This window comes from Suncus etruscus, chromosome 4, assembly GCF_024139225.1.
Source record: "Suncus etruscus isolate mSunEtr1 chromosome 4, mSunEtr1.pri.cur, whole genome shotgun sequence".
In the NCBI taxonomy this organism is placed as follows: Eukaryota; Metazoa; Chordata; class Mammalia; order Eulipotyphla; family Soricidae; genus Suncus; species Suncus etruscus.
The window spans coordinates 95351249-95379182 of record NC_064851.1 but is presented as its reverse complement, the minus strand read 5'-3'; the positions used below and the strand labels follow the sequence as shown (position 1 = coordinate 95379182).

Genomic DNA, 27934 nt, shown 5'->3' with positions numbered 1-27934 from the left:
GTTAGTTTTAGTTGTTTGTGTGTGTGTGTGTGTGTGTGTGTGTGTGTGTGTGTGTGTGTGTGTGTGTGTGTGTGTGTATTCCAACTCAGTGTCATTTGCTCTTCATAAAATGCAGGAGGCCATTGCAGGAAAAAAATTCTTTGAAAAGTCCAGGAGCTGACATACTGAAGCCATCTGTGTTATTTTGACCTGAAATGAGATAGACATGGAGGGTAGGGGGAAGGGAGGAGAGAGGGAGAGAGACAGAGGCAGAGGTAGAGAGAAGAGAAGAGATGAGAAGAGAGGTTTATTAGCAAGGGGAAGAACTCTGCACCTTTTCTCAGTTCCTCAAAGCAACCCCCTCCCTAAACTCAAAGTCCACATTTTCCAATTGTGCTTTAAAAAGACAATTTCTTTCTCTTTTTCTTTTTTCTTAAAACAACCTCTAGGATAAAGAGACCACTTAAAGTAATTTAAAATTCATTTCTGGGGACAAATTAAGTCTTGCTGTATGATTAGGTTGCCAAATAAAGCAATGTTTTCAAATATTGTTTAATATACTATGGACTTGTCATCTCGTAATTTATACTGCAGGGAGCCAAATAGAGCTCTACTTCTTATAGCACCTAGATTGGCAGTAGCCAACGCAGCTACTTTGTTTGGAAATTAACCTATTACATGGAAATGTTTTTATATAGCTATTTTATAGCTATTATTTCAAAGAAGTTAACTAAATTATGAGAAAAATTAATGAAAACATTTTCTTTCACTTAATGAGATACAATTTAGAGAATTTCAGGCAGAGCAGTCACACAATTTAATTAAAAGAAAAGAGAAGAGTATTGTCTGTCCATTGACTAAAGAAACTGAGACGTAACTGTGAATGGAAGTCACTTATGATGGTGTTTTCAAAATTTGGTCCAGGCTTTTAGTCACAGAAGATTAACTGAGTATAATGGAAGTTCCAGAACTAAAACCATGCAATGCTTTTAAGCATTTGCTATCCTTGCAAGGAGCAGCTTTTATTTCCAGTTGCTATATGGGATTGCAGGGCTGTTTGCATTGGCCTTTGATGCTAAACTACTCTTACCCTATGAGATATTTATGGCAGGTTAACCAGAAAAGGTGCACCTCACAAGGCTTAGAGATAGGAGGTGCTTGGATCTCTGCCTCTCAGCAGGGCATCAAGTTTTTGTGAGAAACAATTTTCGTATTCTACAGGATTTAAGTAGGATTTAGTTCTCAGATGATCGATATTGAGACATAAAAAGTTGAAAAAAATCATTCCTTCAACACTACATCATGTAAAATCAACCGGAAATAAAGACAGCATAAGGAGAGGACACAGGTGGTGTGGTAGTATGGCAGACAAGTTAGTGTGAAGAAATACATTTAACTAAATTAAAAATTAGGGACTATTAGACCAGAGCAAATGCACAGTCCATCTAATAATTTGGAAAGAACACTGAATTAAAGAATCAGGAAAACTGAGTTCATAATGGGACTGTGTAACTAACCAGTGGTTTGACATTTCTCTTCCTTTTTCTGGCTCAGTTTCCTCATCTGTAAAATAAAATCAGTGTGATTTGAGTTCCCTTAGGGGATGGTTTGAGGAAGAGATAGTGTAATATTTGACTAGTGATTTGTTATATACCTTAAGTATTTTAGCTTTCAAAATTTGAATTACATGAAATATTTATTTCATGCACATGATACTTGAAAACTCTTACATAATTTTAATGTTCTTAGGCAGTAAGAAGAAACTGGTCTTTTTTGGTTGTTGTTTGTGTATTTGATGGGGTGGGTTGAACCTGGCAGTGCGAAGGTTTTACTCCTGACTCTGCTCTAAGGATTCTCTTTTGTCATTACTTGAGGACCTTATGTGGTGCCTGGGATCAAACCCTGGTTGAATTTTTCAAGATAGGTGTCTAACCACTAGACTATCACACTGGCACAGAAGGGGAACACTTCTTTTTTCTCCTAGGAGAATACTTTTGATGCTTTTGGTTTGATTAATAAAATATTAAATTAAGTAAGTCATAGGATATTTTGTCTTCAAGTTTAATTTGATGCTGGATTATTTTCTCTTAAAGAACTTAAAATACATTTTCATTTATTTTGCTAACAAATTAAAATTATTAAATTTGCAGACTGTTTTTAAAGACATTGGAATGATAAATATTTTATTTGAAATAATTTATTTCATCTTTTAGAATTGGCATTCTCAGGTCACTATTATAGCTGATTCTTATATAGTTATAAATCTAATTTATTATTTATTGATAATATTTATTGATCATTCATATTGACCAATCTAATGAAATTCTAGGTGATCTAATGTTATGTGCTATTTCAGAAATGATTTATTTACAGAAATTCTGGTCTATGCCTTAGCACAAAAATACTGTTACTTGGGCTAATATTATATGTGGCATATTGTTTACAAAGGAAATACCTTGCAAGTTAGTGGAGTATATATTAATTTTTAACATGAAACAGTATCTCTTAGATAACTTGGCCCAATTTAAGCATAATCTCTATCTCTAATAAATTATGTTTATGTAGCTCCTACTATGTTTGATATACATTCAGAAAAATCAAAGTATATTATCATCTCTATTTTGCAGATGAGGAAAGCTAGATTTGGTGAAATAAGTAGCTATTTAAATAAAGTACAAAGGCATAAAATTTTTATCTTAATCAGTCTGCAAGAGGTCATATCAAATACATTCTATACTGTTTGCCTTTATTTGTTGAAAAAATACCTTACATGAGGTTGTTATAATACTGAGAACAAAAGAAGTATGCAAAGCATTTATTTTTCTGTCTTAAAAATTTGCTACGTTTTTATTGAAGGATAGACAAATACATAATAAATAACAAATAATTAAAGCACAGGGTAAAATTTAAAAAAGTTAACTATCCAAGGAAAAGAGAGTAAGGATGTATTGTAATTGTATTTTAAGTCATAATTTGGAAGCTGGTGCAATTACAAAGCTAGGAAATTGGGTAAAAATAGATGCCTAGTGTCAAGAGAATAGCATGGACCATTGTAATAGGCAAGAAATAAAATTTGGGAAAAATTTCTAAGGGAATATATCAAGTAAGCAATGACTCAGTAGACTATAAGCATTAAAAATACAGGGAACACTTCTTATTCTTTATTGCATTTTTCTAGTGCCATTCATTGATTGGCATATAATTGGGAATAAAAATAATTGCGGGATTGAGTCATTTTAACTTTTTTTTTTTGGTTTATGAACCACATCTGGCTTTGGTTGCACACAAGGCTTCTGGCGATGTGCTCAGGGATAACTCTTGGTGGTGTTTTGGGAGACAATATATAGTTCCAAGGAAAGAACTAGGGTCATTTATTTGTAAGGCAAATACCTTACCAGTTGCAGTATCTCTCCAATACAGAGAAGGAGTAATATTTCAATAGAACACTGGAGTTCCTCAGAGTAGACTTTTTGGTAGACTATGATAAAAAATTTGAACTTTGTTCATTAAGTAACATGGAATCATTGATAGTTTGAGGCAGGGAGGAAAATTATTATAGTGGTAAACTGGGCAGATTCATTTGGCAGCCATTAATAAGATACCAGAGAGATTCTAGGAGTCGAAAAAACTTTAAGTAACAGCTCATAAATAACATAATTAGGGAAGAGGTTTTAGAGATATCAAAATGTACTTTTTACATAGGGAGTGCTTGGTATGACACATATTATTTACTGATTTCTTAATTGATTGTGTTAAAGTGCTTTTAGGTAACTAAGGGAAAGAAAAATGCAGACACAATGCACAATCATTCTCATTTTATGTAAAAGCTTAAAAGGGGTGTCTAAAGACTAAGTTCTTTGTAGAAGTACTCTCAAAATCCACTTGTCATTCTATTTACTAATGGAATTAAAAGTAAAATGATTCGATGGCGGAGGACAACAACGACAGACACAGATCTTCAGAGAGAAGCTCACATTTCAGAATGAATAGGAATCTTACTTTCTATTTTGATCTTCGCTTGCAATTCAGCATATCACTTGATGCTGATATATAGAATTTGTTATCAGTTGTTATCCAAGGGAATTTGCCTAAACACAGATATAAAAATCAGGTTCTAATGGAATGTCTGCTCTCGTGAGTTCTAAAGTTAAGGGTCTGAAAATGTTCAGTATTAAAATTAATTTTAGTTTTACTTTTCATATTAAATATAGAGAAAGAGTACATTTCTCAGTTTTTATTTTAAAAACATTATACGGCTAAGATGATAACCTATTGTTTATTATCTGAATGAGAATATTTGAATAGAAGGGAATGCTGGTATTAAATATACCAGGGCAACTAGTGTGGACTGAGGCTATTTTTAAATTTCAGAACATATGGTTTATATATAGTTCCATATAATAGTTTAAATTGTCACAAATTTTCAAAATATACTACATTCTGGTACACTATGAGGCTTTTCAGCAATGTAGTTGATACTTTGATAATATGTAAGACTCATGATACTTTTAGAGATGGTGTTTCTGGTAAGTTAAAATTAAAAATATTAGAATGAGTCCAGTCAACAATAACACTAAATATGTGGATTTATTGAAAGGAAAGTTGCATGCCATTCTATTTTGTCTTAAACATTTTTGGTATGGCAGAAGAATATTACAAAATACTTACATGTACATAGGTTGCAGTTGTAAATGAGATGTCTTCTGAGGTCCCTGATAGCCATAAGAGTCAAAGCCACCTATAAAGTCAACTGAAAAGGAACAAATGCCTTCATCAGTCAACTCTTCAGAAAAAGAACCATTCATGATTAGATTCTCATACAGATAAATAAGCCTTTAAAAACACTCTATTAAATCAAAAGTGAGTATGTAGAGGGAAAAATGATACTTCTTTTAGGTTAGTGCTCTTTTCCCTTCCCAGTTCTCTCAGATTCAATTATTATTTTGCGAGGATCAATTCACTTGGAAGAAGTTATGTACTTTTCTTTCTCAAATAGCTAAGACCTAATTGGAGTAATAAAAATCACTTCAACATGAAAATGCTGCATGTCATTCCAGCTACGGTGGAGATTTTCTGCAACATGTTGCAAATGTAAAAGATAATCAGTGCTCAAGTGCATTTATATATCAGCAACTGTAGTATGATACTAATATTATCTATGATTATTGTCAAGAGCAAAATACTATGGTAGAGCTCATGTAAATTAACCTGTCACTAAGTGCAGAAATAAAGATATGGAACACAGCATTATCAAACAGTGAACACAATACTTAGATATACCTAGACATTAAGGTACATGATATCACTAGAGCCAGTAGTGCAGATTTTCAGTTGGATACAATAATATACTATTGTATATATGCTTCCTATATTACCTTTTACAGTCTTTCAATTTGGTGTATCAGGAGATTGTCCCTTCCTTTAAACCTAAGCAGAACGTTGTGACTGATTTTACCAATAAAGTGTGAAAGTGATACTAGGCAACTACCAAGGTTAGGTTTTAAATAGGTAATACACATTTTCTTTGCTCTTTGGGCTACTCTCTCCTGGAGAATAGCCACTATGATCTAATTAAAAAGCCCCAAACCAGCCCATATAGTGATACCAGTGGGGAATCTATGCATTTGTACTTTGGATGAAAGGTAAGTTGATGTTCCAGCTTGATTTTCCATTTATAATAAAGAGCATCAACACCCATAGAGAAGATACTCCCTTAAATCTAGCCTACAGTTGTTGGGTCAGTCTAGACTTGGAGTTTTTCTAGATCAAGTACCAAACATCAGGGAACATAACAAGCCATTAAGAGATGAACCAAGGGAACAGCAGGTAGGGCCTTTGCTTGTAAGCAGCTGACTCAGAATGATCCCTGGCATCGTATATGGTCCTTGAGCACTGCTAGGAATGACCCCTAAACACAGAGCAGGAAGTAACCCCTGAGCACTACTGGCTATGACCCACAAACCAACGAACTAAAGAAACAAATAAATCTATGTCATGGTTCTTTGTCTGAGTTCTTAACACTCTGAGTCCATCATAAAAATAAATTAGTTGTTTTACACCACTAAGTTTGGGCAGCAATAGTGGCTGAAATAAAGTAAAAATTGTGAAACATTTTTTCATTTATTTTATTCTCTTTGTTCCTGAATATGAAGGCTGTGCATTGGAGATCAAAGTGACAAACAGAAAAAGCTGATGATATAAATAATAGGATGGAAAAGAATGGAAAATAGAAATTGAATTAAAATGTATTATGATAGTATCACTTTTTGTAGTATCTTCTTACTGGCTTAGCTTTGACTACTCTGTTCTCTTTTCAATATGCTTAAGAAAGGAATAGGAGAAATTTCAGTAACAAAGTTCATGATGCTTGTCTTTTTGAAAAAAGTTGCTTTTTAGGAGAGAAATATTTGGTTCACAGAGTTTAGTAGAAAGTTCAAAGAGTTTTGTGTATCTCCTGTTCACACACAGGCATTATGTCCTCTACATTCCATATCAAACATGTGCATTTATGGCAATCCATGAACATTCATAGACATATTGCAATTAAAGTTGAGTTTAAATTAAATTTATATCTTGGAGCTTTATATTTTCAGGTTTTCACAAATTTAATGTTATCTATTCATTGTAATGATATCCACAGAGGATAATTTTATAGTATTTTATGCAGGCTGAAGTAATAGAAAAGCTGGTAAAGAGTTTGCCATGCATGTGGCTAACCTGAATTTGACCCCTGGCACTATATGGGGACCATTGAGTTGGAACTGTATTTCTGAGCATAAGCCAGAGTAATTCCTAAGCACTAGTGGGTGTGCTCCCTGCCCCAATCTCTTCGGTGACTAGGATGATAGTATAGTGGGTAGGGCAATGGTCTTACACATGGCTAACCTAAGTTGGATTCCTGGCTTTATATATGGTCCCCTGAAACTGCCAGGGGTGATCCCTGAGCACAGAGCTAGAAGTAAGCCTTAGCACTGCTGGGTGTGGCCCACAAACCAAGAAATAAATATGTTTTCCATATTTTTTAGTTCCTCTTCAATGACCTCTAGCAATCACTGATGATTTTTAACAAAAGGAGATTTACCAAAAGCAATGCTTACCAAAATTAAACACCTACATTTTGCTATTTCCAGAATGCCATATTGTATAGTTCAAATATTGTAAGATGCAGCCATCCCTCCTCCCTCCCTCTCTATCTCCCTTCCTCCCTCCCTCCCTCCCTCCCTCTCTTCTTCCCTCCCTCTCTTCTTCCCTCCCTCCCTTCCTCCCTCCCTTCCTCCCTCCCTCCCTCCCTCCCTTCCTCCCTCCCTTCCTCCCTCCCTCCCTCCCTCCCTTCCTCCCTCCCTCCCTCCCTCCCTCCCTCCCTCCCTCCCTCCCTCCCTCCCTTCCTTCCTTCCTTCCTTCCTTCCTTCCTTCCTTCCTTCCTTCCTTCCTTCCTTCCTTCCTTCCTTCCTTCCTTCCTTCCTTCCTTCCTTCCTTCTTCCTTCCTTCCTCTCTCTTTCTTACTGCCTGCATTCTTCTGCCCCCAATTGTTCATAGACCTAGTAAGTATTGCATTACCTTTACTCAAATTTTTATAACAGTTTTGCTAATATTTCTGTGTACTTTATTGAGGGAGTTATGCATTCAAATTCAAATGAAATTTAAATAAAGGTGTTTAAGAATGTTTAAGTGCTTATAACATTCTTGACACCAGTTTTATAGCCCCATATGTCCACATTTGGGATGGCAATGCATTTTGGTTTATATTTTATAACCCAGTTCTCTGTTTCTTAACTGAATTATCTCTTATAAACTAGTCAGATATATTATACTGTTTATTTCAACATTAAAATTTTGGTAAATCCATATGTGTATTATTCACAAACATAAGTATTATGTGATATCTTTGGATAGTATTTCCTCTTACTTAAGATGATTGGTAATTGTTACTTGTTCTTCAAGAAGATTAAAGCCCACATTCTTATGGATAAGATCTAGTTTTAGAGGCAGAGCAAGAGCACAGCAGGTAGGGTGTTTTTCTTGTACACAGTAGGCCCTAATTCAATCCCCAGGATTCCTGCCAGGATTTCTGAGCACAGAGCCAGGTGTAGTTTTATTACCACTGGCTGACCAAAGCAATCCAAACCCAAACCTAGTTTTAACCATAGTGAGTAAATTATGCTATTTGCAAGCTGTTGTTATGACATGTATTTAATTTATTGAGAAGCTAGTTCTTCATCGATATATCCCTTTATTTCAAAGCTGTTGAAGAATAAAAATTAGAAAGTGTAGCTATATCTTGGGTAATTTTAGCTGAAATAATTTTTTTTGTTTTTAGGGCCACACCCATTTGATGTTCAGGGGTTACTCCTGGCTAAGTGCTCAGAAATTGCCCCTGGCTTGGAGGGACCATATGGGACGCTGGGGATTGAACCGCGGTCCTTCCTTGGCTAGCGCTTGCAAGGCGTCATGACACCTTACCTCTAGCACCACCTCGCTGGCCCCTGAAATAATTGGTTTTTATTTATTTATTTAAACACCTTGATTACATACATGATTGTGCTTGGGTTTCAGTCATGTAAAGAACACCCCCCATCACCAGTGCAACATTCCCATCACCAATGTCCCAAGTTTCCCTCCGACCCCCCTGACCCCCGCCTATACTCTAAACAGGCTCTCCATTTCCCTCATACATTCTCATTATTAGGACAGTTCAAAATGTAGTTATTTCTCTAACTAAACTCATCACTATTTGTGGTGAGCTTCCTGAGGTGAGCTGGAACTTCCAGCTCTTTTCTCTTTTGTGTCTGAAAATTATTATTGCAAGAATGTCTTTCATTTTTCTTAAAACCCATAGATGAGTGAGACCATTCTGCATTTTTCTCTCTCACTCTGACTTATTTCACTCAGCATAATAGATTCTGTGTACATCCATGTATAGGAAAATTTGATGAATTCATCTCTCCTGACAGCTGCATAATATTCCATTGTGTATATGTACCACAGTTTCTTTAGCCATTCGTCTGTTGAAGGGCATCTTGGTTGTTTCCAGAGTCTTGCTATGGTAAATAGTGCTGCAATGAATATAGGTGTAAGGAAGGGGTTTTTGTATTGTATTTTTGTGTTCCTAAGGTATATTCCTAGGAGTGGTATAGCTGGATCGTATGGGAGCTCGATTTCCAGTTTTCGGAGAAATCTCCATATTGCTTTCCATAAAGGTTGAACTAGATGGCATTTCCACCAGCAGTGGATAAGTGTTCCTTTCTCTCCATATCCCACCAACACTGTTTATTCTCATTCTTTGTGATGTGTGCCATTCTCTGTGGTGTGAGATGGTATCTCATCATTGTTTTGATTTGCATCTCCCTGATGATTAGTGATGTGGAGCATTTTTTTATGTGTCTTTTGGCCATTTGTATTTCTTCTTTGTCAAAGTATCTGTTCATTTCTTCTCCCCATTTTTTGATGAGATTAGATGTCTTTTTTCTTGTAAAGTTCTGTCAGTGCCTTCTATATTCTGGAGATTAGCCCCTTATCTGATGGGTATTGGGTGATTAGTTTCTCCCACTCAGTGGGTGGCTCTTGTATCCTGGGCACTATTTCCTTAGAGGTGCAGAAGCTTCTCAGTTTAATATATTCCCATCTGTTAATCTCTGCTTTCACTTGCTTGGAGAGTGCAGTTTCCTCCTTGAAGATGCCTGTAGTCTCAATGTCCTGGAGTGTTTTGCCTATGTGTTGTTCAATATATCTTAGGGTTTTGGGTCTTATATCGAGGTCTTTAATCCATTTGGATTTTACCTTCGTACATGATGTTAGCTGGGGATCTAAATTCAATTTTTTGCAAGTGGCTATCCAGTTGTGCCAAGACCACTTGTTGAAGAGGCTTTCCTTGCTCCATTTAAGATTTCCTGCTCCTTTATCAAAAATTAGGTGATTGTATGTCTGGGGAACATTTTCTGAATATTCAAGCCTATTCCACTGATATGAGGGCCTGTCCTTATTCTAATACCATGCTGTTTTGATAACTATTGCTTTGTAGTAAAGTTTAAAGTTGGGGAAAGTTATTCCTCCCATATTCTTTTTCCCAATGATTGCTTTAGCTATTCGAGGGTGTTTATTCTTCCAAACGAATTTCAAAAGTGCCTGATCCACTTCTTTGAAGAATGTCATGGATATCTTTAGAGGGATAGCATTAAATCTGTATAATGCCTTGGGGAGTATTGCCCTTTTGATGATGTTAATCCTGCCAATCCATGAGCAGGGTATGTGTTTCCATTTCTGCATGTCCTCTCTTATTTCTTGGAGCAGAGTTTTATAGTTTTCTTTGTATAGGTCCTTCACATTTTTAGTCAAGTTGATTCCAAGATACTTGAGTTTGTGTGGCACTATTTTGAATGGGGTTGTTTTCTTAATGTCCATTTCTTCCTTATTACTATTGGTGTATAGAAAGGCCATTGATTTTTGTGTGTTAATTTTGTAGCCTGCCACCTTGCTATATGAGTCTATTGTTTCTAGAAGCTTTTTGGTAGAGTCTTTAGGGTTTTCTAAGTAGAGTACCATGTCAACTGCAAACAGTGAGAGCTTGACTTCTTCCTTTCCTATCTGGATTCTCTTGATATCCTTTTCTTGCCTAATCGCTATAGCAAGTACTTCTAGTGCTATGTTGAATAGGAGTGGTGAGAGAGGACAGCCTTGTCTTGTGCCAGAATTTAGAGGGAAGGCTTTTAGTTTTTCTCCATTGAGGATAATGTTTGCCACTGGTTATGGTAGATGGCCTTAACTATATTGAGAAATGTTCCTTCCATTCCCATCTTGCTGAGAGTTTTGATCAAGAATGGGTGTTGGACCTTATCAAATGCTTTCTCTGCATCTATTGATATGATTATGTGGTTTTTATTTTTCTTGTTGTTTATGTTGTGTATTACATTGATAGATTTATGGATGTTAAACCATCCTTGCATTTCTGGGATGAAACCTACTTGATGATAGTGGATGATCTTAATGAGGCATTGAATCCCATTTGCCAAGATTTTGTTGAGGATCTTTGCATCTGCATTCATCAGCGATATTGGTCTGTAATTTTCTTTTTTTGTAGCATCTCTGTCTGGTTTAGGTATCAAGGTGATGTTGGCTTCATAAAAGCTATTTGGAAGTGTTTCTGTTTGTTCAATTTCATGAAAGAGTCTTGCCAGGATTGGTAGTAGTTCCTCTTGGAAAGTTTGAAAGAATTCATTAGTGAATCCATCTGGGCCTGGGCTTTTTTTTTGGGCAGACATTTGATTACCATTTTAATTTCATCGATGGAGATGGGGGTGTTTAGAAATGCTACATCCTCTTCCTTCAACCGTGGAAGATTATAAGAGTCCAAGAATTTACCCATTTCTTCCAGGTTCTCATTTTTAGTGGTGTAGAGTTTCTCAAAGTAGTTTCTGATTACCCTTTGAATCTCTGTCATATCAGTAGTGATCTCTCCTCTTTCATTCCTAATACGAGTTATCAAGTTTCTCTCTCTCTCTTTCTTTGTTAGGTTTGCCAGTGGTCTATCAATCTTGTTTATTTTTTCAAAGAATCAACTTCTGCTTTCGTTGATCTTTCGGATTGTTTTTTGGGTTTCCACTTCGTTGATTTCTGCTCTCAGCTTTGTTAATTCCTTCTGTCTCTCTATTTTTGGGTTCTTTTGTTGAGCACTTTCTAGTTCTATTAGCTGTGTCATTAAGCTACTCAGGTAAGCTCCTTCTTCCTTCCTGATGTGCGCTTGCAAAGCTATAAATTTTCCTCTCAGTACTGCTTTTGCTGTGTCCCATAAGTTCTGATAGTTTGTGTCTTTATTGTCATTTATTTCCAGAAACCTTTTGATTTCCTCCTTGATTTCATCTCGGACCCACTGGTTATTGAGTATGAGGTTGTTTAACTTCCAGGTGTTAAAGTTTTTCTTCTCAGTCCCTTTGTAATTCACAAATATTTTCAGAGCCTTGTGGTCAGCGAAGGTAGTCTGCAAAATTTCTATCCTCTTGATATTATGGAGGTATGTTTTATGTGTCAGCATGTAGTCTATCCTGGAGAATGTCCCATGTACATTGGAGAAGAATGTGTATCCAGGTTTCTGGGGATGGAGTGTCCTATATATATCCACTAGGCCTCTTTCTTCCATTTCTCTCCTCAGGTCTAGTATATTCTTGTTGGGTTTCAGTCTGGTTGACCTATCCAGTGTTGACAAAGCCGTGTTGAGCCGTGTTGAGATTTATTCCCAAGATTTGAGAGGGACAGTGTTTCCAGTGTAAGAGAATTCAGTTGGTGCAATGATAAAATAAGGAATAGAGACACTTAGAAAAATTTCACATCCTTGAAAAATGAGGGATCATCTTCATAATTCTTCTAAAGTCAATCAACATAGAAAAAGTGAGGAAGCATAGAAAAAAACGTTCTTAATTTGGGACAAAGAAGAACTACGTCAAGTATTTTACACATGGTAAATTAAAAAGAAATGGCCTTTCTTACATGTTAATTGACTTTTTCACATTTGAATTTTAACTACCATAAAGGTACTGGGTGATCCCTGATATTCCATAAGGTCTCCAAGCATAGTCAGTAGTAATTCCTGAGTGAAGAGCCAGAAGTTACTCCTAAGCATTGCCAGGTGTGCCCCTCACCCCTGAAAATATACTGGAAGAGTAATACAGTCCTTGAATGATGACTCTAAAGTTTGTATTTTGAGAAAGTATCATCTGTGACTAAGGATTTATTAAAAATTGATCGAAATTTTAAGAGAGTTTTGTAAGCAATAGACTAAATTAAGGGCGACTTTACTGAGAGTTTAATTAGTAAAGTTAATTGAATTAGTAAACTGAACACAGTGCTGAGTTTTCTTGTTCTTAGACTACGTTTCAAAATGTTGGGTTTTTTGTCTTTGTGCCTGATAACAGAATGGGTGAGATTGGATTAAGTTTAAAGCAGATAAAATAGTTAGGTACCCTCTTCCAAAAGTGAGATACAAGTAGAACTCAGGATAATAGTGTCAAAATATTTCCTTTGATAGTTTTTGTGGGTTGAGATGGATGACAAAATCAAACACAAAAAATACAGATGGTTAGTATAAACCAGAGAGTGAGCTAAAGAATTATCTGGATAAACTAAGTTTAGAATAGCCACACCCTTGTCTCACAGTCTCAGCTATGTTACCTTATTGGCCCGCTATATAGACTCATTTTATGCTCAAAAGAGTTATAAGCCAAACCTTTAAAATTCATGGGAACACGACTGTCACAGCTGAAAATTCTGGGGCACTCTCAGAATTGGGGTGGATTGAGTCCCTGCACTGCTAAATCACCAGCAGCTGCACCCACACCCCACAATTGCATAGGCCTTTGATCCAACTCCAACGCTTCACAGTTAAACTCTTCAGAGACACAAAACTGTCCTTCAGAAATGACATATTGGGGACTGAAAATTTTGGGATCTTCTAGGACTGGCGTGGGCAGCCTTTCTCCACCCTTCTGCACTAATGGAATCTCCAGATATCATACCCATACCACATGCCACAGCTAAGTCAAGTCAAGGGCCATGCACCACAGATTCTAGAATCCCTGAAATGTGTTATACTTCCAAATCCCTCATTATTGTTTCCTCTGTAGGAACACACCAAATTAGATGTGAATTTAGAATAGAAGCCTCCTGAGATCCACAAACAAAACCAGTAACAGAGAATGCTCACTAGAAACAGACAGATTAGTAGACCTTCAGACAATGACCCTATTGTGAAATATAGCGATTTTTCTTTTATATATATATATATATATATATATATATATATATATATATATATATATATATAAAACAAATTTTCTTTTACTGAAATTTTCGCAACAATTTCATGACCATTTTGTTTTAACAAGTATATAAAGGAATTTATTTTGGTCCTTCCAAAGGGTCAGTATTGGGGTTGGGTGGAAAATTGAGGACAATGATGAAGAGAATATTACACTGGTAGTATTGGTGTTAGGACATTGAATGACAAAAACAACTGTATTATTAGAAGTTTTATAAACCACAGAGTTTAAATAAAATAATCATATTTTTTAAAAGTAACTAAGCTGAATCTTCAAGTATAATGGATTTAATCTTTTTTAAAAAGTAAAACAAAATAAGTTTGGAGCAAAGTAAAACTTCTGTGACTTAAAATAAAGTCATAGGGGAATTAAAAGTTGTCTGCATCTTTTTCTATAGATGTTACTTGCATTATCAGAGGTGGTAATGATTATCCATCATTTATATGTGTATAATTTGATAGAACTATTTTATAACTACTCAGTTGTGGAGGGATTGTAACTGTTCTGATATCTCTAATATTTCTAGTAAGATATAATCATGGAAGAGGTTTGAACAGGAGTTACTTGAAGCATGAAGAGACAAGAAAAGTTGTGCTTATTGCCAAGGTGAACCATCACAATTCCAGTCATTAGGGACTATTCAAATTTAAATTGAAATCAAGAGGATATTTTTGTAGTTTATTTTATACATATATCTGAGTTCTCAGCAAGAAAATGTTATAAAGTCAGTTTTCACATGCTTTCCTTTATAGTAGTTATTTGGATATATTCCTAATAAAGACCAGAGGGAGAAAAATAGTAATAAACTGTATCTAAATGACCACTATATTTAAGATCACTGTATAAAGCAAAGTGACATTGATTCATAGCAGCTTTTATATAATGGTAGTTCAAGTACATCTTGAATTGTTTAGGACTCAGTGGTCCTCAAACTATGGCCCGCGGGCCACATATTGTATTTGTATCTGTTTTGTTTCTTCATTGCAAAATAAGATATATGCAGTGTGCATAAGAATTCATTCATAAGTTTTGTTTTTACAATAGTTAGACCCTCCAATGGTCTGAGGGACAGTGAACTGGCCCCCTATTAAAAAGTTTGAGGACCCCCTGGTAGGTGGTTATGTGGGTGAAAAGCACAGGTAGAAATATATATTTCTTCCTCCAAAAATTGAATTATTGGGGGATATCTTACATTGTTAGAATTGTTGTACTTTTAAATTGTATTCATTTTTGTAATTTAATGACATTTTATTTTTAGGCTCTATAGATTAATACATGTAAAATTTTTCTGAGCAATAGTGTTTATAAAAAAAATATACAAATCTCAGAAAAAAATTAATTGGTTCTAGATGCTTGTATCATAGCTAATACCATATTATGTTATTAAGTATTTCTTTTATTAATTATGAATTTATTTAATTCTTAAAAATTAAAATAAAATACATTTCCAATCGAAAAAATACTTAATAATTATTAAGGCCCATTCAAGCAATAATCACTTTGCTCTGCAACATTGCGATGGGTTATCAGGAATAATTATCTCATGCTATAGATAAATGCAAATTTATTTCTCTGCTTGAGATCATATAACCATTGAAGATAGAAGCCAGAAGTTCATTTTTCTCTCTTTACCAGTAGGGTGAAAATAGATGTTTGCTTTTTATTCATGCTATTCCAGTAAATTCCTGGAAAGTTACCAAAAGTATTTTGCATTATATTTTTAACTAACATAAAATCTTTATACTTTCATTTAGTCATTATATTATTCATGTAACAGAAGCAGTTGTGTTGTCTCTTGTATTGATTGTAGGCAGTTTCCCATTGGTAATTGTTCTTCAAATTATTTCATTAGCTTTTTTTTTTTTTTTTTTTTTTTGTGGTTTTTGGGTCACACCCGGCAGTGCTCAGGGGTTACTCCTGGCTCCATGCTCAGAAATTGCTCCTGGCAGGCACAGGGGACCATATGGGACGCTGGGATTTGAACCGATGACCTCTTGCATGAAAGGCAAATGCTTTACCTCCATGCTATCTCTCCAGCCCCTCATTAGCTTTTTTTCTGAAAAATTTATAGTATTCTACTCACATGTCTAACATGATACACTAGAAAATTTCAAGTTTAATCCAGAGTTGTAGCAAAAACCATTAGTACTAAGTTTAAGAGTTTTGGTTTTGAATGGCATACCTTGTCTCCTTAAGAAGTTATAAGGCATGTATCATTAAAGGCTTTGAAAAATTCCGTGTGTGATCACAAGTCCAGGAAACTACATGAACATTTATGCAGTCTTTTCTTCCTTGAGAAGAAAGAGCTTATTTATATTCAGTCCCATCTTGTGTAACTCTAATCATAGTAATGCTCTTCAATGAAAAAGAAATGTTGTCTTTATACCAACTAGGCATATTATTTTATTTCATATCAGAAAATGTAAAGGACAGGAGATCTATTGAAGGCCTGAATTAAAATCAAAATAATGAGAAAGGGAAAATGACAATGGGATTAAGATAGGTATAGAGAAGGTAAAAAACTTAGGACATGTCAAATATTGTAATTTGGGGAAATCAGTTAAGGAGGCAAGATACAAAGTTGATTATTAGGCTATCTACTGTGAGACTGGAAACATGGCAGATGTCTTGGGCTTCCTCTCTGCTGTTCTTTGACCTGGGATTTAGATCCTTTCCACTGTTGTTCCCTGATGGCTCCTCTTCTTCAGAGGTGAGCGTCCCACCCACAAAGTGAGGAGGCAAAGGAGTGCAGCTGCACACAACTTTTAGCCAATGAACACCACCACAACATGTAGAAAAATCCACAATACAAGTATGACTATAGGAAAACAACATAGGCCAACACCAGACATTGAGAATGAAGATGGCAACGGTCATGATCAGAATATTGTCAACCACTTAGTCTCTCAGATATGGAGTTTAAAGGAGAAATATGGAGTATGTTCATAGAACTCAACAAAAGCATAGATCGAGTTGAATGAAACACAAATAGAAGTCAAGAGAAGGGACCCAAAGAGATAGCATAGCAGCGTTTGCCTTGCAAGCAGCCGATCCAGGACCAAAGGTGGTTGGTTCGAATCCCGGTGTCCCATATGGTCCTCTGTGCCTGCCAGGAACTATTTCTGAGCAGACAGCCAGGAGTAACCCCTGAGCAATGCTGGGTGTGGCCCAAAAAACTAAAAAAAAAAAAAAAAAAAAAGTCAAGAGGATATGAAGATAGAAATCAGAAAACTCAAAACAGAAATAACAAGTCTGAAAAACTCAGTAGATTAATTGAAAACCTCAATGGAAAGCCTCTCCAACAGCATTCCTTTTCTTGTTTTGTTTGTTTTTGATATTATTTTTCTTCTCATTTTTCTTCCACTTTTTTATTTCTTTTTCACTCCTGTGGATATTATTTGGTGATTTTTTTGGTAGTTTATACCAAATTTTTCTTCTCTTTTCCTTAACATTTTTATCTCCAACAGAATTGCATAACTTGAATCATTCAGCCTCATTAATTGAGGGGGGAAAATGATGATACCAGGACCAGTCATATGAACATGTAGTGAAAATAAAAAATGATCAGACTAGATCACCAAACCCAAAATCAATGACAACAGAATAAATACCCAATCTACAATAAGCTGTAGAGTGGAGACCTGTTACATTAGTATTCTGGGGGGCAGGTAAAGGAGGAAGACTTGGGAGACATGTTTGGAACAGGAGTGGAGGATGAAAAACATTGGTGGTGGGAATGCCCTTCATTCATTGTCATTATGTACTGTAAATAATTCTGTGTAATGCACTTCAGTCACAATAAAAATTAATAAAAAGTTATAAGCTACTGGCAAAGCTCACAAAGAAAACAAGAGAGAGAGAAATGTGATAAACCGAAATAAATAAATGGGGTAGATCACTACAGATATTGCAGAGATTCAAAGGGTAATCTGAGACTACTTTGAGAAACTAAACCATGAAATATGAGAACCTGGAAGAAATGGATAAATTCTTGGATAACCTTCCACAGCTGAATAAAGATGAGGTAGCATATCTGAAAAGCTCCATCTCTATTGAGGAAATTGAAATGGTATTCAAAAGTCTTCCCAAAACAAAAGCCCAGGCCCAGATGGATTCACTAATGAATTCTTTCAATTCTTTCAAGAGGAACTACTACCAATAATTTTCAGGATTTTTCACAAAATTGAAGTAACAGGAACACTTCCAAATAGTTTTTATGAAGCTAATATCACCTTGATACCAAAACCAGACAGTGATGCTGCGAAAAAAAAATTACAGACCAATATTCCTGATGAACACAGATGCATGCAAAGATCCTCAACCAAAACCTGGCAAATATGATCCAAAGCCTCATCAAGAAAGTCATACAACACGACCAAGAAGAATTCATTCCAAAAATGCAACGATGGTTTAACATCCATAAATCAATCAACACATACACCATATCAACAAAAATAAAAATAAAAATTATATGATCATCTTAATAATGCAGAGAAAGCATTTAATTATTTCCAATACCCATTCTTGATAAAAACCCTCATCAAGATGGGAATAAAAGGAATTTTTCTCAATATAGTTAAGGCCATCTACCACAAGCAAATGCAAATATTATTCTCAATGAAAATAAACTAAAAGCTTTTTCTCTAAAATTTGGTACAAGATAAGGCTGCCCTCTCTCACCACTCCTATTCAACATAGTACTGGAAGTACTTGCTATAGCGATTGGACAAAGGCAATTAGATAGGAAAGAAAAAAGTTAAGCTTTCACTGTTTGTAGATCACATGATAATATATTTAGAAAACCTTAAAGACTTCCCCCCCAAAAAAGCTTCTATAAACAAGAGATTCATATAGTAAAACGGCAGGTTACAAAATTAACACGCAAAAGTAAATGCCCTTCTTATACACCAATAATGATAGAGAAGAAATGAACATTCAAAAACAAACCCATTCACACTTGTGCTCCACAATCTCAAATATTTTGGGGTCAACTTAACTAAAGAGGTGAAGAACCTATACAAAGAGAACTGCTTCAAAAAAAAAAAAAGCCTGCTTCAAGAAATAAGAGAGAACACAAGAAAATGGAGACACATACCCTGCTCATGGATTGGCAGGATTAATATCATTAAAATGACGGTAGTCCCCAAAGCATTGTACAAATTTAATGCAATCCCTCTAAAGATACCCATGACATTCTTCAAAGAAGTGGATCAAACACTCCTGGAATTCATTTGGAACAATAAACATCCACGAATAGCTAAATCAATTCTTGGAGAAAGGAATATGTGAGGCATTTTTTCCTTAATTTAAAATTGTATTACAAAGCAATAGTTGTTAAAAAAAGCATGAATTGGAATAAAGACAGATCCTCAGATCAGTTGAATATACTTGAGTATTCAGAGATTGTTCCCCAGACATACAATCAACTATTCTTTGATAAAGGGGCAAGAAATCCAAAACGGAGTAAGGAAAGCCTCTTCAACAAGTGGCACAACTGGTTAGCCACTTGCAAAAAAATTGAACTCAGACCCCCATCTAACACACAAAGGTCAAATCCAAATGGATTAAAGACCTTGATATCAGACCTGAAACCATAGGTATAAAAGACAACACGTTGGTAAAACACTCTATGAGATTGAGACTAAAAGCGTCTTTAAAGAGGAAATAGCACTCCCCAAACAAGTGGAAGAGGAGATAAACAGATGGGACTGTATTAAGCTGAGAAACTTCTGCACCTCAAGGAAATAGTGTATAGGATACGAAAGCCACTCACAGAATGTGAGAAACTATTCACCCAATACCCATAAGACAAGGGGCTAATATTCAAAATATACAAGGTACTAACAGAACTTAACAAGAAAAAATACATCTAACGCCATCAAATTATGGGGAAAGAAAAGAACAGACACTTCTTCAAAGAAGAAATACAAATTGCCAACAAAAGACATAAAAAAATGCTCCACATGACTACTCATCAGGGAGATGGAAATCAAAACAATGATGAGGTACCATCTCACACCACAGAGACTGGCACACATCACAGAGACCAAATACAATTGGTGCTGGCAGGGATGTGGAGAGAAAGGAACTCTCATTCACTGCTGGTGGGAATGCCCTCTAGTCCAGCCTTTATGGAAACAATAGAAGATTCTTCAAAAGCTGGAAATTGAGCTCCCATATGATCCAACTATACCTTTCCTAGAGATATACCTTAGGAACACAAAAACACAATTCAAAAATTTCTTCCTCACTGCATTGCTATTTACCAGACTCTGGAAATAACCAAGATGCCTTTCAACAGATGAATGTTTAAAGAAACATACACACAATAGAATATTATGAAGCTGTCAGGAGAGAGATGAAGTCATGAAATTATCCTATAAGTGGATATAAATTTTCCTTTATCAAATTTTCCTATTATGCTGAGTGAAATAAGTCAGAGGTAGAGATATAGACACAGAATAGTCTCACTGATCTATAGGTTTAAAAAAAATTAAGGACATTATTGTAATAATCCCCAGAGACAATAGAGATTAGGGCTGGAAGGACTGGCTCACAATATGAAGCTCACCATAAAGAGTGTGGTGCAGGTAGGGAAATAACTATACTAACAACTGTCATGACAATCTTAATGAGTGAGAGAAGAAGAACGCCTGTCTCAAATACAGGCAAGGGTTAGGAATAAGAAAGGGGGGCATTGGTAGTGGGAATGTTGCACTGGTGAAGGAGGGTGTTGTGTTTATGATTGAAACCCAACTACAATCATGCTTGTAATCATGGTGCTTAAATAAATATTTTAAATATTAAAATATTAAAAAGAAAAAAAACAAAGTTGATTATTAGAAATTTTTGAATATTCGACCATTGTTGCCTATAATAGAGCACAAGAGAATGTCATGAGGGAGTTGGTATTGGCTTTATATTGGAAATAAGGTATTTGAGTTTTGACATAACATTTTCAAGAACCAGCATATATTTGGGAAAAGGAAAATGTAACTGTAATCTATACAAAACAAATTAGGAATTGCTAAAATTTTTAGAAATCACTTTTTATTCAGCTCATTTTAATTGCAATCTGAATTTTATATATCTATTTATTTGCTTGTTAAGTCAATAACTAGAACATAATCTTCACCAGATTTTATACTGATAAACATTTAGCATGGTGGCCCCCAAAGAGCAGAGATCATGAAACTGTCCACATGCATTTATTGAAGAAAATATGTAGACCCTTGAGACTTATATGCATATATTATATACAAGAGCATATAAAATAACATTTCACTCACATTGTACAAGTATCATGCTGCAACAGCTGTGTGTGTGTATGTGGGGGGGGTGTATGATACATATAGAACAATCAAATGTATCATGATGCTGATACTATACCTGTGCAAAATCTGACTGAAAATATAAAAGCTTTTACCATTTTCTCTATAAGGTCTTGAACAGTAAGCAAGATATTGCACAATAGAATATTTTTAGAATATTTTTGTTGTCTATGTCTTGTGAGCTAAATTAATATTTTGGTATCAAAGGGAAGTAGCCATTATTGTAGTCTCTAGGGTATGAAAAATGGAAGAAAAGGAGCTGAAATATTTGTGAGAGGGTGAGAGGGTCATTCAATGATGTATGTTATCGATTATTGCATGCATTGATAATCAGTAGGAAAACATTGTTCTACTTCTAGTCAGCACACAACATCCTAAACAGATCACAATTGAGAAGAAGGTGACAGTACAAATTTGTACTTGCAAATGTTTGTCTTTGGTCTTTGGACTACAACGTACATTATCATTTTCTTTGCAATTGCTAGTGTTTTCTCTTTGTCTTAGTTTTACTAACTACAACAAGAGTATAAGGGTATATTGACATATATTGACTTGTGGGGGCTCAAGGAAGTATAATTATTTTAAATTTGTAAAATGCTATATCATTTAAACAACTGTTATTAAGTGGTAGTAATAAAAGTGGATTTAGAATGTACTAAGTTAAAGAGAAATGCTTTTTGAATAAATATTCTTTGCTAAAATATGTTCCCTGTTGTGAGCTTCTCTTTATTTAAAACTTCTTATAATGTACACTGAATTCAGCAAATTTAAAACTACATTTTAGGCTACATATTCACTGAGGTACTTATAATATGCAATTGTACCTTGGTTTTAATGACATAGTCACCTGTCGGCTTACTCTCTTTTGGAGACAGTATTCAAAAAAGCCATGTGGAGAAATTTTAAAAGGGAGTTCCCAGAAGGCTAAGCCTAAATATTTAGAATTTACTAAAGACATGAAAAATTGTGTGGGCCTATGAAAATGAAGTGTTTATTCATTACCTCAGTAGGTATGAGTTTCAAGGGTATTTAACTCCAGTTGCACAAAAAGAATTTAGAGGATAACCAAGCAGAAGCCAAATTCATAAACAGACCTGTCTTTCACTTATGCAGACTTACTTGGTAAAGCAATTCTGCTACATGTCCTGGACTAAAAGACCTGCGTGAACTTTGTGCTGCTTATTTTTCTGATCAGGAAACTACAATTCTTTGTAGAGGTATTTTGTCTTCTCATTGTCTGCAAGGTCACAAAAGTGTTAGGCTATAGAGTACTTCTGGTTGGAGAATCACCACCTTGAATGAAATGAAGTTTATTATTGAAATCACTACAGATGCTATCCACCGTAACCTTGTTCAATAAATATATTTTCTCAAGGGTCAGGATTTTGATTTCAGGAAGTCTCTATCTCTATTGTATATAACAAAGGTAGATCTTTAGTGTTTTAACTTAACCATTTACATATGCTAAACATTGAGAGTGAAAATCAAGCATTATAGTGGTATTGCAGGAAATGTTGTCTCTCCCCCACCACCCATACTCTTTGGTTAGAAATAATTTGAATAAACACACTACCCTTTTAGATCTTAAAACTACAGAAGAATAATGGAATTGTAGAGATAGTATAGCAGTAAAATGCTTATCTTGCAAAAGACTTTGCTTTTGATTTCTACTACCATATATATATACCACCCCCTGAACACTATCCAGGATAATCCTTGAGTTCAGAGAGAAGTTAACCCTGAGCACAACTTGGAGTGCTCTGCTCCCCCAACAAACAAAATAAATAAAAGTAAAGAAATATAAATTCTATTTGAACTGTTAGTCTCATGGCTTCTAGCCATGAGAATTGTCTCAGAGACAACTCTTAGTAGAGACTAAAAGAAACACATCCTAAGGCCAGGACTTGGCTAAAAAATTGTCACCAGTTATACCAGGCCACCAAAGGAGAAATTAGAGGGAGGGAGTAAAGTAGAGATAAGAAGGAAAGTTTGGGATTGAGGACATCTGGACTCAGATTATGTCTTTACTTCTTTTTCCTTTGTGTTAATTTTGGACCACACACAGAAGTGCTCAGGGATAACTTCTACTCTTAGAAGTCACTCTTGACAGAGCTCAGGAATGTCAAGGATTGAATCCAGTACAAACTCATGCAAAACAAATGCCTTACTTTCTGTACCATCACTATGATCCTTGCGTCTTTACTTCTTACCTACATCCTAGTCTAAAGCCAGTTGCTGTTGCTCTGACCTAATGTCAGTCCTCTGTAAAATAGGTATTACAAAGCAATTGAATGTCATCTGGTTAGGAAGAGATCTGTTTTGCATGTGATGCTTAGAGACATGTTTATTAAAGTCACTGACTCTGGATAGATTTGAGATCTTATCTCTTTTGAAAGAGGTTTATACAAAGATAATATTTAGGAATAGCTTTTTGAAGGACTCTGCTGAGAGGATGAGATATTTTCTTTTTATTAAATAAATATTTATTTTATATATTTTTAAACATTATTTATTGATTGATTCATTGATTGATTGGTTTCTGGGTCACACCCAGTGGTGCTCAGGGGTTAATCCTGGCTCTGCACTCAGAAATTTCTGCTTGCAGGCTGGGGGCCCATATGGATGCAGAGAATCGAATTGGGTCCCGCCCTGATTGGCTGCATACAAGGCAAACGCCCCACTGCTGTGCTATCTCTCTGGACCCTTATTAATTAAATTTTTAAAAGTTAAAACATTGTGACTAGTTACAAATTTGTCCATGATTGAGTTTCAGTTATTTAATGTTTCAATAACCATCCCTTCATTTTTCAGCCATCAGTATCCTGAGTTTCCCCACCACGACCACTCTCGCAGCTTGCCTTTTTAGGCAGATCTCTCTCTCTCTCTTTTTATCACGGTATATATACATATATGTATATATTATATATGTATATTTATGTATATATACATATATGCATACATATGCATATATATTTATGTATATATGTATATTATGTATATATATATAATTTTTTTCAAGTAAGGAGAATAGACAACAATAAGGCCTAAAAGAGAGATCTTTAAAAGTTTTTGTAATTGTTGGCAGAAGGGCCTTATAAGCATTGTTAAGAACCTAGCAGTTATTAATCATGCTGCTTAGTCAACCCAAACAGAAGTGTTTAATGCCAGGAGACAGTGAGATCTCTGTACTATCTCCCCATTCCAGGATAAAACATTTACTTGTATTTACTAAATACCAGTGTGGTATGGCACACCATAGAACTCATCAGCAGAAGTTAAGTTGAGGAATTTTGATAACCTTTCACTTTGATGCTAAACTGTGCTTAACAAGTAATAGGAAGTATCTGTGTGATACAGAAGAAAATTTATATTGCAGAGAAATACTATCAGAGCCAGAGAGATGGCTCAGAGGGGTAGAACACAGGCCTTGCTGCCTCAAAACTAGAATTTGACCCTCAGTATGATGAGCCTCAGTTACTGCGAGGTGAAGCCTAGTTTGGCCCTAGATCCACTGAGTGGATCTAGAAGCCTTGCATAGTTGGGTCAAGAATCTGTGAGGGTGACCCTGAGTCCCTGACTATGATGAAACAATTTTCCCAACACCCTTTAGAAATAAAAACAAGAGCCAGAGGGTTAGTGTATAGTACAGAAGTTGGTGCATTTGCCTTGTCCGCAGTCAAACCGTGTCTATCCTAGGGATCCCATATGGTCCCTTTAGCCTTCCAGGAGTAATTTCTGAGCCATGAACAATCCCTGAGAGTCGCTGGCTTGACCCAAACAAAACAAAACAAAAAAATAGCAATAAAAACAAAACAATGAGAAGAAAAAGTATACAGAACTGAATTTCTGGAGTTTACATACTTTTGTTTGAAATCATTTTGTATATTATTAGGAAAGACAAGGAGATGGGGATTGGTCTTATTTATGGTTCTCTGAGCAAAAGAGTAAATGACTTGGTGTTGGCTGACTTTTATTTGATCAATGTTAAGTGTACTAAATGTGTTAAATCTAGGAGAGGTTTGAATGTGTTCTGTGGCACGTGTGACACTTAGTAAGGAAGAAGAGCATTAGAGAGTAGCAGGGAGCCATGTAGCCAGGTTTCATGAGGTTCTCCAACATTGTACAGCAACAATCCAAGATCAGAAGCAAAGACATGCATCTCAGTCCTGGATGCTGAAATATAAACCTGAACAAGTGAAAGCAAGGAATGAAACCAAAAATTTTAGGGAGTGTTCTGCTGACAATACTGGTCACACAGAGATTGGAGGTATAGAAAAGGTTTAAATGAGATAAACAAATGTTTTCTTGGAGGGAAGCTCCAAAAGAAAAAGATGAAGAAAATTTTCTCAAGGAGAGGGCCAGAGAACAAGAAGAGGGAAAAAAGAAATTATTAACAGATAGATAGAGTTTAAAAGCTGCTGATTTTAGAAACCTCCTCTTCCTTCATAAGGAATGTTATCCAGGTAGGCCTTGAAGAAAGAAACCACAAAGGTAGATGAAAGGTGATTAGTGATGGGGGTGGTAGGAGCGAGAAGTTCTAAACATAAATCTGTTTGTCCTCCCTCTTAGAATAGCTTTCAATTACATTTGACAAACTTTTCAGTTGAAATATGAGAAAATCATTATTACATGTTCTAGGTGAGTTAGTTAGACATGATTGGATATGATTTTTTAGTTTATATTAAGGATATATTTAGAAGACACACCATGTAAGTGCAGTGCTTTTAAATTAGACTGTGGGCATGTCAAGGTATGATTATTTACAGACAAACTAAAAAAATGCATGCATGCTATAATCAACCAATAGAAAAATATTTCTCCTCATGTAATTTTATGCTAGCATTTAACAGCTTTTGCCTCATTTTTCAGCCTCCAGAAAAAAAATCACATAAGTCCTCAGGAAAAATTAATCATTTCTTTAGAACAACAACAGCAGTTTCAGGAAACAGAATGTCCACTGGTTGCTCTAATGTTTTTATTGATATTCTGGAAAGTTGTAATTAGATTTGTTTTAGCGAGCTCATTAAAAACACTTAAGATCATTCCTGTGTGGATGATGGTATACATTTTGTTCAATATGCATTGGGAAAGCAATCCTCTTTTTAAAAGGTAAATTTTTTTTTGGTTGATAATTACTACATAGCCCACTGATGTTTCCTTCAGGTTATAGGGGAAAATGTCAATTGTCAGGAAAAATTCTCTAGTCTTTAAATTGTATGAGACATTCACTGGATGAATTCCTGCCAGACCAAAACTCTCTGTTGGTTAATGCCATCACATCTCATCTTGATTCTACATGTGAACTGCATACTGTCTGAGAGCATATGAAGGTGAAGACAGCCAATATTTGGGTGTCTGCTTCATCCCCAGTAACTAACACCAAAGCCTACCATAAAGACATATATTTTGAAAACATTGTATATCTTGCCTATCACAGTAAAATAATGTGGACAAGTCAAATTAAAATTGGAAGGCATAATTGCTACCTCAATCTGATGGTGTGACTTGAAGCAAGTCAATTCTAGTTTTCCTTTCCTTGATTGTACAATTTTGGGGTTAAAGTAGGTAGCTGCTAACACATCTCAGGCGTTTTTGTTTCTGTATAATTTCATATTTCTATGACTGGTTCACATGCCAGCTGCAACAAGAGTATTGAAATGGGCAAATCTGCAAAAGCATAGTGAGTAAAAAATATCAGCCTAAAAGTTATTTTCCTCTAGTTGCTACTACTATTATGTTTTGATTTTATTAAGCATATTTCCAGATTATTAAATTGCTGAGTGAAATATATCAATATCCATCCACTATCAATCTAGCATCCCTCTATATTATATACTATATTATATAATCTATTATCTACTATTTTGTCTATAAATTCTTAGAAACTGTAATGCTAAGAGAAATAAGTTATAATAAAACAGTTTTTTATTCATCAGTGGTATTTTCTTTAATCACTAATAGCATTTGGAACATGAGGCATACCAGTTCCCAGTTGGAAAATGGACAAATGGAAAAATCTCAATTTAAAAGCAACGATGAAAAGGGTGAGACATGGGAGAGGGAAAATAGGATTGACAAGAATGGAGTCAACAGAAATACTGTCTACCAGCCTCATTTATTTTAGAGATGAAAGTATATGAACGTATGACTTTCTTTTTCAAACATTGCCCTTGGGAATTTCTTTAACATCAACTTCATTAGTTACAAAAGCAGCAATCCATATCCAATTTTCTTTTTGTGTCCAGATTGCTCATGTATAAACTAAGATCCTTTGTTGGAAACATTTGCAATTAATCCCATAAACAAACAAAAAATGCAAATCTTGCACCGCCTGCCCTAGTCAATCCTGCTGACTTTTAGACCTGACCACCATGTATTATACACAAAAATGAGTTGAAATTCCCACTTTGGGCCTAACCTAATTTTCAAGTGATAATAGACATAGATTCCCAGAAGCACTCAATGCCTCTTGATAGTAACATCCTAATTTCCTTTCCTGGTAAATGTTTTAAATAAGATTTTAGCACCAAAGGAAATTAACCTTTAAATTAATTGTAATTATAAAATGCCATCACTGATTTTTGTCTTCAGCCTAATTACTTTCTATTATTTAAACAAACCTCACCTCCTGTGAGCTTTAAGTTTATTTCTTCTCTACTCCCTGCCATACAATGCCAACCAATCTTAGCAGTAGGTTCTTGGAGTCTGCTGCAGTCTCTGTTGCTAGAGTAGCCTCATTTAAATGTCACACCAGAAGGTTCGGCTTATGATCTTGCTTATTTACAAGACGTTCTTTCAGCAGCTACTATGTATGTGTAA

General features: G+C 35.3%; 1 protein-coding gene across 2 annotated transcripts in view; it reads right to left on the bottom strand.

The window, feature by feature from the left end:
• NKAIN2 (sodium/potassium transporting ATPase interacting 2) overlaps positions 1-27934 on the bottom strand; it is a 1155126-nt gene continuing 1127192 nt past the window's right edge. The window contains exons 6-8 of one of the 2 annotated variants that reach the window (XM_049771147.1): positions 4648-4729; positions 1497-1542; positions 1-189 (exon numbers count right to left, since the gene is read on the bottom strand). In XM_049771147.1, the coding sequence (XP_049627104.1) occupies positions 1539-1542; positions 4648-4729 (86 nt within the window). In that variant the 3' untranslated portion in view covers positions 1-189; positions 1497-1538. The remainder of the gene's footprint in view (positions 190-1496; positions 1543-4647; positions 4730-27934) is intronic. The other variant, XM_049771146.1, reaches the window with a different exon arrangement.